The 14,940-nt window shown below is 47.9% G+C and overlaps 1 protein-coding gene across 1 annotated transcript in view; it reads left to right on the top strand.

Annotated features, from left to right (window-relative positions):
• TMTC4 (transmembrane O-mannosyltransferase targeting cadherins 4) overlaps nt 1-14,940 on the top strand; it is a 47,919-nt gene that overhangs the window by 12,474 nt on the left and 20,505 nt on the right. The window contains exons 5-11 of the mRNA XM_049778615.1: nt 46-133; nt 3,852-3,949; nt 5,470-5,562; nt 5,913-6,077; nt 7,433-7,635; nt 9,477-9,648; nt 9,762-9,893. Of these exons, the coding sequence (XP_049634572.1) occupies nt 46-133; nt 3,852-3,949; nt 5,470-5,562; nt 5,913-6,077; nt 7,433-7,635; nt 9,477-9,648; nt 9,762-9,893 (951 nt within the window). The remainder of the gene's footprint in view (nt 1-45; nt 134-3,851; nt 3,950-5,469; nt 5,563-5,912; nt 6,078-7,432; nt 7,636-9,476; nt 9,649-9,761; nt 9,894-14,940) is intronic.

Below are 14,940 nucleotides of genomic sequence, written 5' to 3'. Positions count from 1 at the left end.
ATTAAAAGGTTCATCTCTGATTTTTCTTTCTGTCCTTTTTTAAAGGTGGCTGGTGTGGTGGGCCGGGCAGACCTCCTGGGAGCCCTGTTCTTCCTCCTGTCTTTCCTCGGCTACTGCAAAGCGCTTCGAGAAAGTGAGTGTCCGTCTACCGTTTTTTGGAGCCGGGAAATGTGCCTGGAACAGGTCCCCAGTGAATGGACCTGAAACAGGGTCACTGTGAGGATTAAGAAACCAATATGGAGCCAGAGCCATAGCACAGCAAGAAGGGCACTTGCCATGCATGCGGCTAACTCAAATTTGATCCCCAACATCCCTTAGGTTCCTCCAAGTACCACCAGCAATAACCCTGAGCACCACCAGGTGTGGCCCAAAAACCAAAAAAGAAAACAAGACAGATAAAAGAGAAAAGGCTGGGGATCAGAGTGCTCCCTGCCTCAGGGTTTGAACCTTGACTGCCTTCCTAATAGTGTTTATTGTTTAGAACCAGTAAACACAGGAATTGGGGCCGGAGATAACACAGCAATAGGGTATTTACTGACCTGGGACAGACCCAGGTTCAATCCCAGCATCCCATATGGTCCCCCGAGCCTCTCAGTGATTTCTGAGTTCAGAGCCAGGAGTAACCCCTGAGAGTTGCCAGGTGTGGCCCAAAACCAAAAATAAAAAAAGAAGGGCAAACTTTGAAGGATGCCTCTCTATGCTAATCTAACCTGGCAGGGCCTTTTCATATGAAAGGCACCTGGAGCAGCTAATGCTGTCTTTTTTCTGGGGGAGAGGGGCAGATAAAAGCTTAAGTGCAGGACCCTCAGGAAAAGGGTCTAGTCATTTATAATTAAAGGTCCTTACATCACCTTTTCCACCCCCTCTCCTCAGACTAGCATATATCTGGCTAAGCTTATTTATTTTTTGGATGTCTGCATACTTGACAGGAAGGAACATCCAAGTCCATGGCTTGAGACAAATGTGGGTCCAAAGTTATCAGTTTGCACATGATCTGTCTACACTCAGGCCTTTTTCTCGGTAGGAAGTTAATGTGCCTTCATTCATAAGTGAGCGCCTTATCCATCTCGGCTTCATTCTCAAGAGTTGAAATTGATTTTTGCTCTTTTATTCCCAGCAGGATTGTCTGGGAGGAAAATATTTGTTTATCTTTTTATTAAAACAACTTGATGGTGAGAAAAAAATTGAAAGCTATATAATTGTTGGGCTGGAGTAATAGTACAGCAGGCTGAGTGTTTGCCTTGCACTTGGCTGACCCAGATTCAATCCTTGGGACCAGATAAGGTCTCCCTGACCCCCACCAGGAGTGATCCCTGTGAACAGAGCCAGGAGTAATCCCTGAACACCATCAGACATGTGGGGAGGGGAACTGTATCATTGTAAATATGTATTAGGATTTTGAGTAGCTTATTTTTGCCCCATTGGGGCTATTATTCAGTATCTGTAAAGTTCCATTGTTGAACTTAAATAGTAAGGAGTACTTCAGGAAAATCATTGGTTATTCCCAGAAAGGACCTATGGTGTGGGAGTGAGAGAGTGATATTGGCAAAATGCCTGGATGGGTTCAGGGATGGAGATGAGATCAGCTTGCCTCAGGCTTTCTGAGTCCTTTGCTTGTGTTTCTCCAAGTGTAAGGACAAGGCTGGATCAATAACACAGTGGAGAGGTCATTGGCCTTGCATGCGGCCAACCCAGGTTCCATCCCCAGCATCCCATATGGTCCACTAGGAGAGATTCCTGAGTGCAGAGCCTGAAGTCAGTCATACCCTGAGCATCACTAAGTGTGGCCCCAAAAACACAAAACTAAAAAGTGTGATGTGTTAAGTTAGACCCGAAGGATCCATCCTGGAGGAAACAAGAAAATTTTTTTACCTCATCTAATATTTTGTGCCTGTGAAATCACAGGAAACTCCAGGGATCCTCAAAGTTCTCAGACATGATTATATTGTTTATTAGGCTCATTCAGTGAGTTTATAGCCCAGAATGTTCAAAAGCTCCAAAGTCTTTTCTAATGTCTCCCAGGACCCCTTCACTGATACATCCACCAAGATGCATAGGCTGGCTGGCTGGCTGGCTGGCTGGCTGGCTGGCTGGCTGGCTGGCTGGCTGGCTGGCTGGATGGATGGATGGATGGATGGATGGATGGATGGATGGATGGATGGATGGATGGATGGATGGATGGGTGGGTGGGTGGGTGGGTGGGTGGGTGGGTGGATGGATGGATGGATGGATGGATGGATGGATGGATGGATGGATGGATGGATGGATGGATGGATGGGTGGGTGGGTGGGTGGGTGAATGGATGGGTGGATGGGTGGGTGGTGGATTGGTAGATGAATGTGTGGATAGGTGGGTGGGTAGATGGATGTGTGGATAGGTGGGTGGGTAGATAGGTGAATGGATGGATGAATGGACAGGCAGATGGACACTTCTAACAAGATACATAGGCTAAGATAGATAGAACCATATTAAAGTCAGGTTTATTGTCATGGCAGCTGTGAGCCCTTCTTTGCCTGAGTTGTTTGTATTCTTGTGCCACCATTTATAAATGTGCCTCCCAAGCCATTACTTTCTCCCACATGTGTTTAGTCCAATATTATTGCTGCTCTTGTTATAATTATAAATAATAACACTAATCATTGTTTGGTTTACTATCTAAGGTATTTTACTAAAATTTTATTTTTGAATCTGAGCATAAATTCAAGAAAAGTTTAGCATGAGCTATAAACTTAAAGTCTGTAAGATTTTCACAGTGGAGTAGATTAATTTGGGAAGAGGTTTGACTGGGCCACATCCAGTGAAGTTCAGGGGTTACTCCTGACTCTGTGTTTGGAAATCACTTCTGGAAGGCTTGATGGGATGCCAGGGGTCGAACCCAGGTCTGCCATCAGCAAGGCAAACACCCTACCCACTGTGCTATCTATCACTCCAGCCCAGATTGAATATTTCTTATGAAGAAACAAAACATTGAATACTCTGAAATTAACAGCTTAGTCAGATAAAAATTCCTTCAGAGGATTTTTTTGGAAGGAAGACAGGTTATCTCACTAGATTTCTTTATAGCTGGGATGCCTCTATTAGGAAGCTTCTGACCATTTTTTAAACTGTCTGGGCTTATTAACAAGCAATTCTCTACTCACCTGCGGAATCCTGACATTATTCAGAAAAGGAAAAAAAAAACCTACTTGCATAACCTTTTTGTCTGCCTTTCATTTTAGTGACTAAATTAAATATTTCCAAGCAAGATCTTATGCAGCAGAATCTTTTTTTTTTTTTTCCCAAAAGAAGATGTCTATTCTTTGGCAAATACTCACTATTTTAGAAAAAGTCAGGCTGCGGAAATAACGCTTGTTCTGGAGTATATGCTGGACCTACAGGAAGCCTGGGTTAGAGCCCTAACACTTCACATTCCTGGCCCCCCCTCAGCCGTGGTGTCCCCCACCTCTCATCCTAAGCATCACTAAGTGTGGACCCAAAACCAACAAATAAGGGGGAAAAAGCCCAACTACCTGAAACTTACGATGCACTGGTTATTTTTTTTGTAAGCCCAAACGGAAAAGCACTATTTTTTGATGAAGTCTTGCCAACATTGCCTTCTGGCCTAGATTTTAATGTAAAAATCTAATGTCAAATTGAAATTAGAATTAAAGGCAACCACCCAAAATCTCATATAGACATCTAAATATTTCTGTGCGTGCTTAGGATTCCAGGGTCAGGCCTAAAATGCTACGGATACACCCCAGACAAATTTTGTTTGTCCTAAAACGAACAAAATTCACGGGGCACACTCAACCCACCAGTGTGGTGTTCGATTGTGTTGGTTTGATGTGTGATGTCTCTCTGATTGGCAGGTCACAAGGAGGGAACACATCGCACCTTCTGGGTGCTGCTGAGTGTGCTCCTGGGAGCTGTTGCCATGCTGTGCAAGGAACAAGGCATCACGGTGCTGGTAAGAAAGACTTACGCGCCCCCTAGCTCATGGGGTCGCCCTAGTCCTATATCTGCACCCCAGGGCCAGCCTGCAGCCAGAGGCCTCTATAGACCCATGAGTTAGCCGTGCTTCCAAGGAGAATGGAGTGTTCCCCCATGATCAGCAAGGTGGGAGGGGAGTGGGATATGTGCCGGGGATCAAACCCGGGTCAGTGCATGCAAAGCAAGTATCCTACCTGCTGTACAATCGCCCAGCCCCAGTTTAATTTCCTAAGTGAAGAAGAAATAAAGACTAGTTTTCTGTCAAACAATAAAATTGTAGTGGTAGGTGTGGTGTTGGAACCTTGTATGCATGAAGTCACATCATTTATTATCAATCAGAAACTCAAAACTGTTTTTTTTTGTTTTTTTTTTTGTTTTTGGTTTTTGGTTTTTGGGTCACACCCAGCAGCACTCAGGGGTTACTCCTGGCTCTATGCTCAGAAATTGCCCCTGGCAGGCACAGGGGATATGGGATGCCGGGATTCCAACCACCGTCCTTCTGAATGAAAGATTAACTGGATGATAAATATGATGTGATTTAATTCCAACAGCTAGTTTTGGAGGCCTTACCTTCATGCTATCTCTCCAGCCCCCTCAAACTGTTCTTAAAATAATAATAAAATATGGAAACAGAGCGATAGACCAAAAGATAAAATACTGGCTTTATGTGTGATGATCCCTGGTCTTTATTTTTGTTTTGGAGCCACACCTAGCGGCACTCAGGGTTTATTCCTGGCTCTGCACTCAGAAATTGCTCTTGGCATTGCTGCTGGGAATTGAACCTGGGTCTGTCCTGGGTCGGCTGCATGCAAGACAAATGCTCTACCTCTGTGCTATTGCTCTGGCCCTGCTGACCCTGTTTGGATCCTCAGCACCACATAGGTTCCCCTGAGCACTGCTGGGGTTTGTCCTAAAACAAACAAAATATATAAAATATAATAAGTATATGATAAATTATATAATATATAGTGATAAATTTAAATTTTTTCTTCTAAGTAAATTTGATTTGGAAGTGAAGATACATTTAAAAATTATTAAAATAAAATGTTAATTATGTCACACTAAAATAAATTTTTTGTTTTGTTTTTGTTTTGGGCCATACCAAGCAACACTCAGGGGTTCCTCCTGGCTCTGTGCTCTCAGGAATCATTCCTGGCAGGCTCAGGGGACCAGATGAAATGCTGAGAATTGAACCCTGGTCAGCCGTGTGCAAAGCAAACACCTTACCTGCTGTGCTATCACTCCGGCCCCTAGATACCCCAGTTTCTAGCTGTCCTCTTATTTTCTCATATGCACACTTTGCTATTATGGTTACCAGATTAACTGAATGATAAATATGATGTGATTTAATTCCAAGAGCTAGTTTTGGAGGCGCATAGGGGCTGTGGGTGAGGACAGGGGTCTCTCTCTGGTGCAGGCCTACTAAACCAGCAGAGGCAGGGCTGCCCCCTCAGCACATGGTTCTCTCATCCTTGATGCCTGATTCCACTTTTCTAGGGCCTGAATGCAGTCTTTGACATCTTGGTGATAGGCAAACTGAATGTTCTGGAAATCGCCCAGAAGTTGCTACACAAGAGCAAGTCCTTTGAAGTGAGTACGGACCACTCGGTTTGTCGGTTGTCAGCCCTGGGAAACTGTCACAAATGTGTGGGTCAAAATGCCACTTTGGGGGCTGGAGCATTAGCACAGCAAGGAGGGAGTTAGCATGCAGTCGACCTGAGTTCCATCCCCTGTGCCTGCCAAGAGTGATTCCTGAGCACAGAGCCAGGAACAACCCCTGAGCACCACTGGGTATGACCCAAAAACAAACAAACAAACAAAAAAACAATTTCAAAGGGCTCCTTGGGATGTTGAGCTCAGAAAAGGGTCCACCAGACTGGCTCTGTGCCCCCTTCCCCTCGTGAATGCAACAACACCAGGACTCTGCACTGTCCTTTCAGAACATGGGTGCGCTCAGAAGTGGGGGTGTCCTGTCCAGGGTGAGCCTGCTGGCAGCGGGGGGTGCTGCGGTGCTGTACGTACGCTGGACCATGATGGGCACCGGACCGCCCGCCTTCACCGAGGTGGACAATCCCGCCTCCTTTGCCGACAGCATGCTAGTCCGGGTGAGTCGGGGCCTGCCCCATCCTGTTGTGATCTTTGTCCCCTACAATCATGCCTGGTGTCACTTGAGCATGGATCCAAGTGCCCCTAGTGATCCCTAAGACATGGGACACATCTGCACTTGTTGGTCCCATCCTTAGAGAGGAGAGGGAGGGCACCAGTGCTTAGGCTCATTTCTAGTCAAATATCAGCATGTCCTTCTCACTTCAGGGTCTTGCCAGCTTCCCTGAAGACTTACTAGCCTGTTCCTTCTATTATTAAAAAAAAAAAAAAGTACAGGGCCAGAGCAATGGGACAACTGTAGGTCGTTTGCCATGCATGCAGCCAGCTTAAGTCAGACCTGGGTTTGATTACTGGCAATCCATATAGTTCCCCAAGCCTACCAGGGGCAATTTCTGAGCACAGAGCCAGGAGTAACCCCTGAGCACTGCCAGGTGTGTCCCAAAAAATAAATGAAAATATACAGCCTAGGGGCTAGAGCAATAGCACAGCAGGAAGGTATTTGCCTTGTACACAGCTGACCCGGTTTGATCTCCAGAGACCTTGATGATCCCCCAAGCACCGCCAACTGTCATTCCTGAGCACAGAGCCTGGAGTAAATCCAGAGTAGAGGGCATGTGATTTAATTCCAAGAACTAGTTTTGGAGGCGCATAGGGACTGTGGATGAGGACAGGGGTCTCTCTCTGGTACAGGCCTACTAAACCAGCAGAGGCAGGGCTGCCCCCTCAGCACATGGTTCTCTCATCCTTGATGCCTAATTCCACTTTTCTAGGGCCTTGCACATAGCTGACCAGGTTCAATCCCCAGCATCCCGTAGGGTCCCCTAAAGCACCGCCAAGAATGATTCCTGAGTATTACCAGGTGTGGCTCCAAAATAAACTAACAAAAGTACACCTTAGCCAAGCCAAGATATAATATGATGGTTTCAGAGGCATAGAAGTGGTTTAAGTCCCACTGCTGAGCTCCTTCCTCTGAAGGCGGCTTCTCCTGAGACCAGTCTCATCTCTGCATTTCACTTGGGGAACCCTAGAACTCAGTGCTTATCCCACTAGCCCCCACTTCTCCGGATTTTCCAGGCTCATCTTAGTTGAAGTGAAGGCATCACTCACCACAGGGGGCCAGGTTTGACCAGAAATGGACCCAAGGGTGCCCCAAATCTTCAGGCTTTTGCTGCCTTTATTTCTGCCTTTGATACCTAGACACCTTTACCACATTGTCACCAATCCCGACTACTTGCCTCAGCTCCCCTGGAACGGAAGCATAGAGATCCCCCCCACCCCCCCACCCCCAAAAAAGATGTTTTTGTGTTGGCAAGTTCTGCAGCCAGTCACTGTGTGTTTCCCTTCTGATTGACAGGCCATAAACTATAATTACTACTATTCATTGAACGCCTGGCTGCTGCTGTGTCCCTGGTGGCTGTGCTTCGATTGGTCCATGGGCTGCATCCCCCTCATTAAGTCCGCCTGGGACTGGAGGGTGCTGGCCCTGGCCGCTCTGTGGTTCTGCCTCATTGGTCTCACGGGTCAAGCCCTGTGTTCTGGGAACAGCCAGGAGAGAAGGTGAGAGGCAGCCCCAGCTCCCTCCACTCTGACCCTGGGCCCCATCCGGGTATTTTATGTTGAGCATGCCCACAATTCTGCACCACTCCAGTCCTGGGGCACTTCACTCAGTTGCATCTTTAAAGCTAGGATGAGTCATAGAGTATGAACTCGCAGGAAGAAGGTACAGCTGCCCAAATCTCTTCCTCCCTTTCCCAAGAGACCCTTTGCTCTGTTGGTAATCGGGAATATTTACAGTCAGAACCCAGGAGGATAATGGATGTGTATCGGTGCACATTGCTGTAAAGCTGTCAGACAACATGCCCACTGCGATAGCACCGTGGGAGGGCGCTTGCCTGCCCGGCATCCCGTAGAGTGGCTCCCCAAAACCACCAGGAATGATCCCTGAGCACAGAGACAAGAATAAGCCCTGGGCCGGGCGGTGGCGCTAAAGGTAAGGTGCCTGCCTTGCCTGCGCTAACCTTGGACGGACCGCGGTTCGATCCCCCGGTGTCCCATATGGTCCCCCAAGCCAGGAGCAACTTCTGAGCACATAGCCAGGAGTAACCCCTGAGCGTTACCGGGTGTGGCCCAAAAACCAAAAAAAAAAAAAAAAAAAAAAAAAAGAATAAGCCCTGAACATGCTCAGGTGTGTCACCCAGAATAAAACAATATATTGTCCTATAATGCAAAAAAACTCTGGTTCTTTCCATTTGGCAAGAGGGAGAGAGTGGGGAAGGGAAGAGGGGAGAGAGACAGTAGCAAAAGAAGAAAAACTCTGGTTCTTTCCATTTGGCAAGAGGGAGAGAGTGGGGAAGGGAAGAGGGGGGAGAGACAGTAGCAAAAGTAGAGAAGAGAGAACGATGGCAGGGAGGGAATGATGGAGCTGGAGTGGACAAATATGTCTCATTAGAAAGGAAAGGAGGATAAGACCATCCTTGAAACACAGTCATGGAGCCGGAGAGATAGCACAGTGGTAGGGCATTTGCCTTGCATGCAGCTGATCAGTTTAGAATTCTGGAGCCCCGGTTTCTTTTAACTTTTTCTTTTTTATAATATAGGAAGTAGTTCCTGGGGAGGAGTTCACAGCAGTGACCTTGTAGTTGTGTCCTCTTTTATCATGTGTGACCTTGGGAATAATGGCGTCATCTCACAGACATTTGCATGGCTCAAATTTCTTTCTTTTTTTTTTTTTTTGATTTTTGGTTTTTGGACCACACCTGGTGACGCTCAGGCATTATGCCTGGCTCTGCACTCAGAAATCACTCCTGGCTTGGGGGACCATATAGGACACTGGGGATCCGAACCCAGGTTCGTCCTGGGTCAGCCGCGTGCAAGGCAAATGCCCTACCCCTGTGCTATCGCTCCAGCCCTTACATCACTCAAATTTCTGGCTTCACAGTCTTTAGGGGTGATGGAGCACCCCAAGAATAATATATGTGGTTGTTTTCAGAGCTTATAAATGTGAAACTTGCTGGTTCCCTTTTTTTTTTTTTTTTTTTTTTTGGGCCACACCCAGCATTGCTCAGGGGTTACTCCTGGCTGTCTGCTCAGAAATAGCTCCTGGCAGGCACGGGGGACCATATGGGACACTGGGATTTGAACCAACCACCTTTGGTCCTGGATCGGCTGCTTGCAAGGCAAACGCTGCTGTGCTATCTCTCTGGGCCCTCTAGTTCCCATTTTTACTGTTGAGTATAGGAAGGGGAAATATTTGCCCCCCGAACACTGAATGGCCTCGGGCCAGTGATCTCAGAGTGATTTCCGAGCACAGAGCCAGGAATAATCCCAGAGTGCCACCTGTTATGACCAAAAGCTACTCAATGTCTGTCCAGACTTATGTCTGTCCTTCTCACTTCCAGGATCCTGACGCTAGGCCTGGGGTTCCTCATCATCCCGTTCCTTCCCGCGAGTAACCTGTTCTTCCGTGTGGGCTTCGTGGTGGCCGAGCGGGTGCTGTACTTGCCCAGCGCCGGCTACTGCATGCTGCTCACCTTCGGAATTGGGGCTCTCAGCAAACACACCAAGAGAAAGGTACCAGCCCCGGGCATTTTTACCTTCGCCTCCCCACCACCACCACCACCACCACCACCGGATGATCGGTGGGTCCAAGCAAGGCCACTGACCTGAGGTCTCTGTTCCTAAAGAAGCTGATCGCAGCCGCCGTGCTGGGAATCTTAGCCCTCAACATGCTGAGATGCATGGTCCGCAGCGGCGAGTGGCAGAGTGAGGACAAGCTGTTCCGGAGCGCCCTGTCCGTGTGCCCACTCAATGCCAAGGTATGCAGGTCGCTGGGTGTCATTGCCACTATTCTGTCCAGCGAGATCTCTCTCACCTGCCGCTACCGAATGGCACAGCAGAACTTTGATAGCAGCTGGCATAAGACCTCGGCTGAATCAGGTGCTGGAATCATAGTACAGTGGGAAGGCGTTACCCTTTAGCACGGCAGACCTGAGTTCAATTCCCGGCATCCCATATGGTACCCCAAGCCTGCCAGGAGTGATTTGTTGTTTCTTTCCAGTCTGTAGGTGACTCGTTTCTCTTTTTCTCTCTCCCTCCCTCCCTCTCCCTCTCCCTCTCTCTCTCTCTCCCCCCTCACTCTCTCTCCCCTCTTCTCTCCTCTCTTTCTCTGTCTTCCCCCCTCTTCTCTCTCTTCTTCTCTCCCCTCTTCTCTCTCCTCTTCTCTCTCTCTCTCTCTCTCTCTCTCTCTCTCTCTCTCTCTCTCTCGCTCACTCTGGTTTTGTTGTTCCTTTTCAGTCTGTAGATGATTCAGATCGCCTGGTATTAACTCTTACTATCTACCTGACACCATCACCCTCCCTCCCTCAGTTCCATACAAGTTATAGCAAACTGCAGGACTGAGCCTTTTCCCTGCATCTAATGTTTAGATGCAGAGTCAGGAGTAACCCTGAGCACTGCCTGGTGTGGCCCAATAAAGCAAAACAAACAAGCTTCGTTTGGGCCAGAGAACTTGTACAAGACTCAGACTTTGCCAAACTCACAGCTGCCCCCAGGGTGATGATCCCCAGCCCACATATGATAGGCCCACCCTGAGCACCGCTGATCACAGAGCCAGGAGTCAATCCTGAACATCACCAAGTGTGGCCCAAAACCCAAACCAAAAAGAATCTTTGTTCCTGTTTTATCATTCAGGGATTTCAATAAAAGAGGGAATCGCTTCAAGCTTCCAATCGTTAATTTGATTTGTGGGCCTGGTAGTAATGCCTTTGATACGACTAAAAACAAATTCCCTGTGATTTAACTGCATAAACTTTCATCAATTGGCCTTATTTTCACTCTTCTGTACGAATAGCAGTAATTACCCCCCCCCCATTTATAGCATCCTTCTCGGCAAGGAACTCCAATGTCTTTGTGTTGGCTCTATAATTAATCTCTAAGGACTGGAGAAGAGATTGTGGCCTTTAATTTTTCAAGGGGGAGAAATGGAGGCATGGAAAAGCAAAATGGAGGCATTTGATAGATTGTTTTTGTGGCGGAGGCCTGGCCTGGAATGTTGCCCGAGGGTCTTCTTCCGTGAGGAACAGGGACTGAGGACAGTGTGGGAGCTGGTAATTATTTGCATCTGATATGGCAGCTGGCCTGTGAACCTGCCATACACGCATCCGGCTGTGGGGATCCAGTCTGGATCTTTCTTCAGTGACACCCTTTAGTATGATCAAGACTCGATGGTTGATTTGAACTTTCCATTAGAACTTGAAACATAAGGGGGGGGTTAGGACAAGATGCAAGGAAGGCACTTGCCTTGCACACAGCCCACCTTAGTCCCTGGCAACGCATATGGTCCTCCAAGTACTGCCAGGGGTCACTCCTGATCCCAGAGCCATAATTAGTCCCTGAGAGGCCTGAGAGATAGCACAGTGGCAAGGGCATTTGCCTTGCATGCAGTCAAATCCCGGCATCCCATATGATCTCCAGAGCACTACCAGGTGTGATTCCTCATTGCAGAGCCAGGAGTAACCCCTGAGCATTGCCAAAGTGTGGCCCAAAATGAAAAAATAAAAAGGAAAGAAAGAAAGAAAAAAAAAAAAGAGGGGCCGGAGAGATAGCTTGGAGGTAAGGTAAGGTGTTTGCCTTTCATGCAGAAGGATGGTGATTTGAATCCCAGCATCCCATATGGTTCCCCCGTGCCTGCCAGGGGTGATTTCTGAGCATAGAGCCAGAAGTAACCCCTGAGTGCTGCCGGGTGTGACCCAAAAACAAAAAAAGGAAAGAAAAAGAGAATTAGCCTCTGAGCATTATTTGGGGGTATGGCTCAAAAATCCAAAAATGAATGAACTGAAATGTAATAAAAATTGGTGAGATTGCCTTTCTTGAGCTAGAGTTGAGAAAAACAAATCTAGTGAGGAAGGATGGCTCTACGACCACGGGATTTGGGGAGTTCATTTTCTATACTGCTTTTTACTGGTAAGTGAATAGCTGTCCTTGGCTCAAGTTTAGGCCCAGGTTGGGGCCGGAGTGATAGAGCATTAAATTTACATGCAATCCCCAAAACCCCATATAGCCCAATCAATTAGGTTCAGTCCCCTGCACTCCATATAGTCCTCCTAGTCTTCCAGGAGAAATCCCTGAGCACAGAGTCCCCTCAAAAATGATTAGACTCAGATTGACAAACTTAGACTTGTGTTTCTGAAAAGATGAAAAAAGCTTGCTTGGGTCTGCCAGGTCTGCCTGGGAATTACCCATAGTGCTTTATTCAGGGAGCCACTGAGCCAGATGGAGAGTAAATCCTGTTAGCCTGGGGGCCGGAGAGATAGCATGGAGGTAAGGCGTTTGCCTTTCATGCAGGAGGTCATCGGTTCGAATCCCGGCGCCCCATATGGTCCCCTGTGCCTGCCAGGAGCAATTTCTGAGCCTGGAGCCAGGAATAACCCCTGAGCACTGCCAGGTGTGACCCAAAAACCAAAAAAAAAAAAAAAAAAAAAAAATCCTGTTAGCCTGCTGTCCAGGTACCAATTTCTATTTACATGAGCGGTTGTTTTCCTTTCTGTGTCTCCAGACTCCATTGCACTTCCTAGCAGATGAGAGGATGAGAGACATTACTAAATTCTTTGTATCCCCTTCCCCACAAAATAAAAAAAAAAAAAAAAAGGGAGATGGTACTGTAGAAGGGTAGGAAGTTACTCCCAGCTCTGGACTCCTACCTACTCCCTACAGTGCTAAGGGAGTCGTGTGGTGCTAGGGACCAAACCCTTACCTCCCGTCTAGGAAATACGTTTTGCATGCACTGTGTCTCCAAACTCCTTTTTTCAAACTCCTTTAATCATGGAAAGAATGCTACCCCACAGTGAGCACTGCATCCTTAAGGAGGGATCGGGGTGGATTAGAGGATTTGACTGTGTCTGAAACATTTTAATCTCAAACAAGGGCAGACCATTTGGGGAAGAGGCAGCTAGAGAGCAAAAGGACCTTTCCTGGCAGCGGCCTCGGCTTTATTTGCTTCTCATTTGCATATTCATGTCCTGAGATCCAGCAGTTTTTAAGCAGGTTTTATTGCCTCTGCGTGTGGAGCCACAAAACTCAAGGGGAGGCTCAAGAATAAACTGGCTCTTGAAGGCTTGTCTGTTCTCTGGAAGCAAACGCGCACACATGCATTGTTCTAGAAGCCATGTTTTAAAAGAGTTGCTTGGCAGGGGATTTTGTTTCATCGTATGGGGCATCATCTGAACAGCAGTTTTCTCCTCAAATCCTGATCCAGATAAGCCAAAGATAATGTGCCTCTAGGGAGACCCATTTGCTGGTTCTTAACTGTGGACTGCTTGCCTTGGACAGCGGCTTCCTTTGATGGGGTGGCAGTAGGGAGAGGGTGGTAGGGTTGGGCCACACCTGGCAGTGCTCAGGGACCGTTCCTGGCTCCATGGCAGGACAGACACACACACAAACACACACACATACACCACACACACACACACACACACACATACACAACCACACACCAGCTATTTCCTGAGGATTCAAACCAGGATTGGCTGCATGCAAGGCAAGTGCTTCTGTCTTTGGCCCCTGCATTCGATTTTGAACTCATTCCATTGAAGTCCATGCAACCTGAATTTCTTTTTATTTGGGGAGGGGTGGTATTTTGGCCACACCCAGCAATGCTTAGGGATTACTCCTGGCTCTGTACTCATAAATCACTCCTAGCAGGCTCAGGGGACCATGTGGGGTGCCGGGGATTGAACCTGTATCCGTCCCGGGTCGCCACAGGCAAGGCAAATACCCTACCTCTGTGCTATCACTGTGGCCCTGCAACCTGCATTTCTACACCTCCATCTCTTTCTCCCCGAGTCTTGTGGCCTCAGCATTGTAGGTATCTAATAGAAAAGGCTCCCTCTGTCATGCAGGACTATTGGACTGTTGGTGTGAACTCTTTCTCGAGAACTGGAAATTTCTCCTACCAAGGGACTAGGTGGAGCCAAGGCGTGGCCGGTGGTGTTGGCATCTGAGATGCTGGCTGTTTTGTTTTCTGGGACCCTTACAGCCCCCAGGTGGTGCCTCTAGAGTCTTTCATTCTTAGGACAGGAGAAAGAGTAACAAGTCCAGAGTAAGACAGGGGAGATACCTTCCTGCTTGCAGTTTTCTCCATTAATAAAACACTTGTGGGGCTGGAGAGATAGCACAGCAGCATTTGCCTTGCAAATATCCGATATAGGACCTAAATTGGTTGGTTCGAATCCCAGTGTCCCATATGGTCCCCTGTAAGGAAGGAAGGGAGGGAGGGAGGGAGGGAGGGAGGAAGGAAAGATAGCACAGTGGTAGGTCATTTGCCTTGCATGTAGCCACCCTGGGTTCTATTCCCGGTATCCCATATGGTCCCCCAAGGAAGGAAGGAAGGAAGGAAGGAAGGAAGGAAGGAAGGAAGGAAGGAAGGAAGGAAGGAAGGAAGGAAGGAAGGAAGGAAGGAAGGAAGGAAGGAAGGAAGGAAGGAAGGAAGGAAGGAAGGAAGGAAGGAAGGAAGGAAGGAAGGAAGGAAGGAAAGAAGGAAGGCAGGAAGGAAGGGAGGGAGGCAGGAAGGAAGGGAGGGAGGGAGGTAAGAGAGGGGGAGGGAGGGAGGGAGGGAGGAAGGAAGGAAGGAAGGAAGGAAGGAGGGAGGGAGGGAGGGAGGGAGGAAGGGAGGAAGGAAGGGAGAAAGGAAGGAAGGAAGGAAGGAAGGAAGGAAGGAAGGAAGGAAGGAAGGAAGGATAGCACAGTGGTAGGTCATTTGCCTTGCATGTAGCCAACTTGGTGACCTGGGTTCTATTCCTGGTATCCCATATGGTCCCCCAAGCCTGCCAGGAGCAATTTCTGAGCAGATAGCCAGGAGTAACCCCT

Source organism: Suncus etruscus, chromosome 8, assembly GCF_024139225.1.
Source record: "Suncus etruscus isolate mSunEtr1 chromosome 8, mSunEtr1.pri.cur, whole genome shotgun sequence".
Taxonomy (NCBI): Eukaryota; Metazoa; Chordata; class Mammalia; order Eulipotyphla; family Soricidae; genus Suncus; species Suncus etruscus.
The sequence above is the reverse complement of the archived record's forward strand: the minus strand, read 5'-3'. Positions and strand labels throughout refer to the sequence as shown.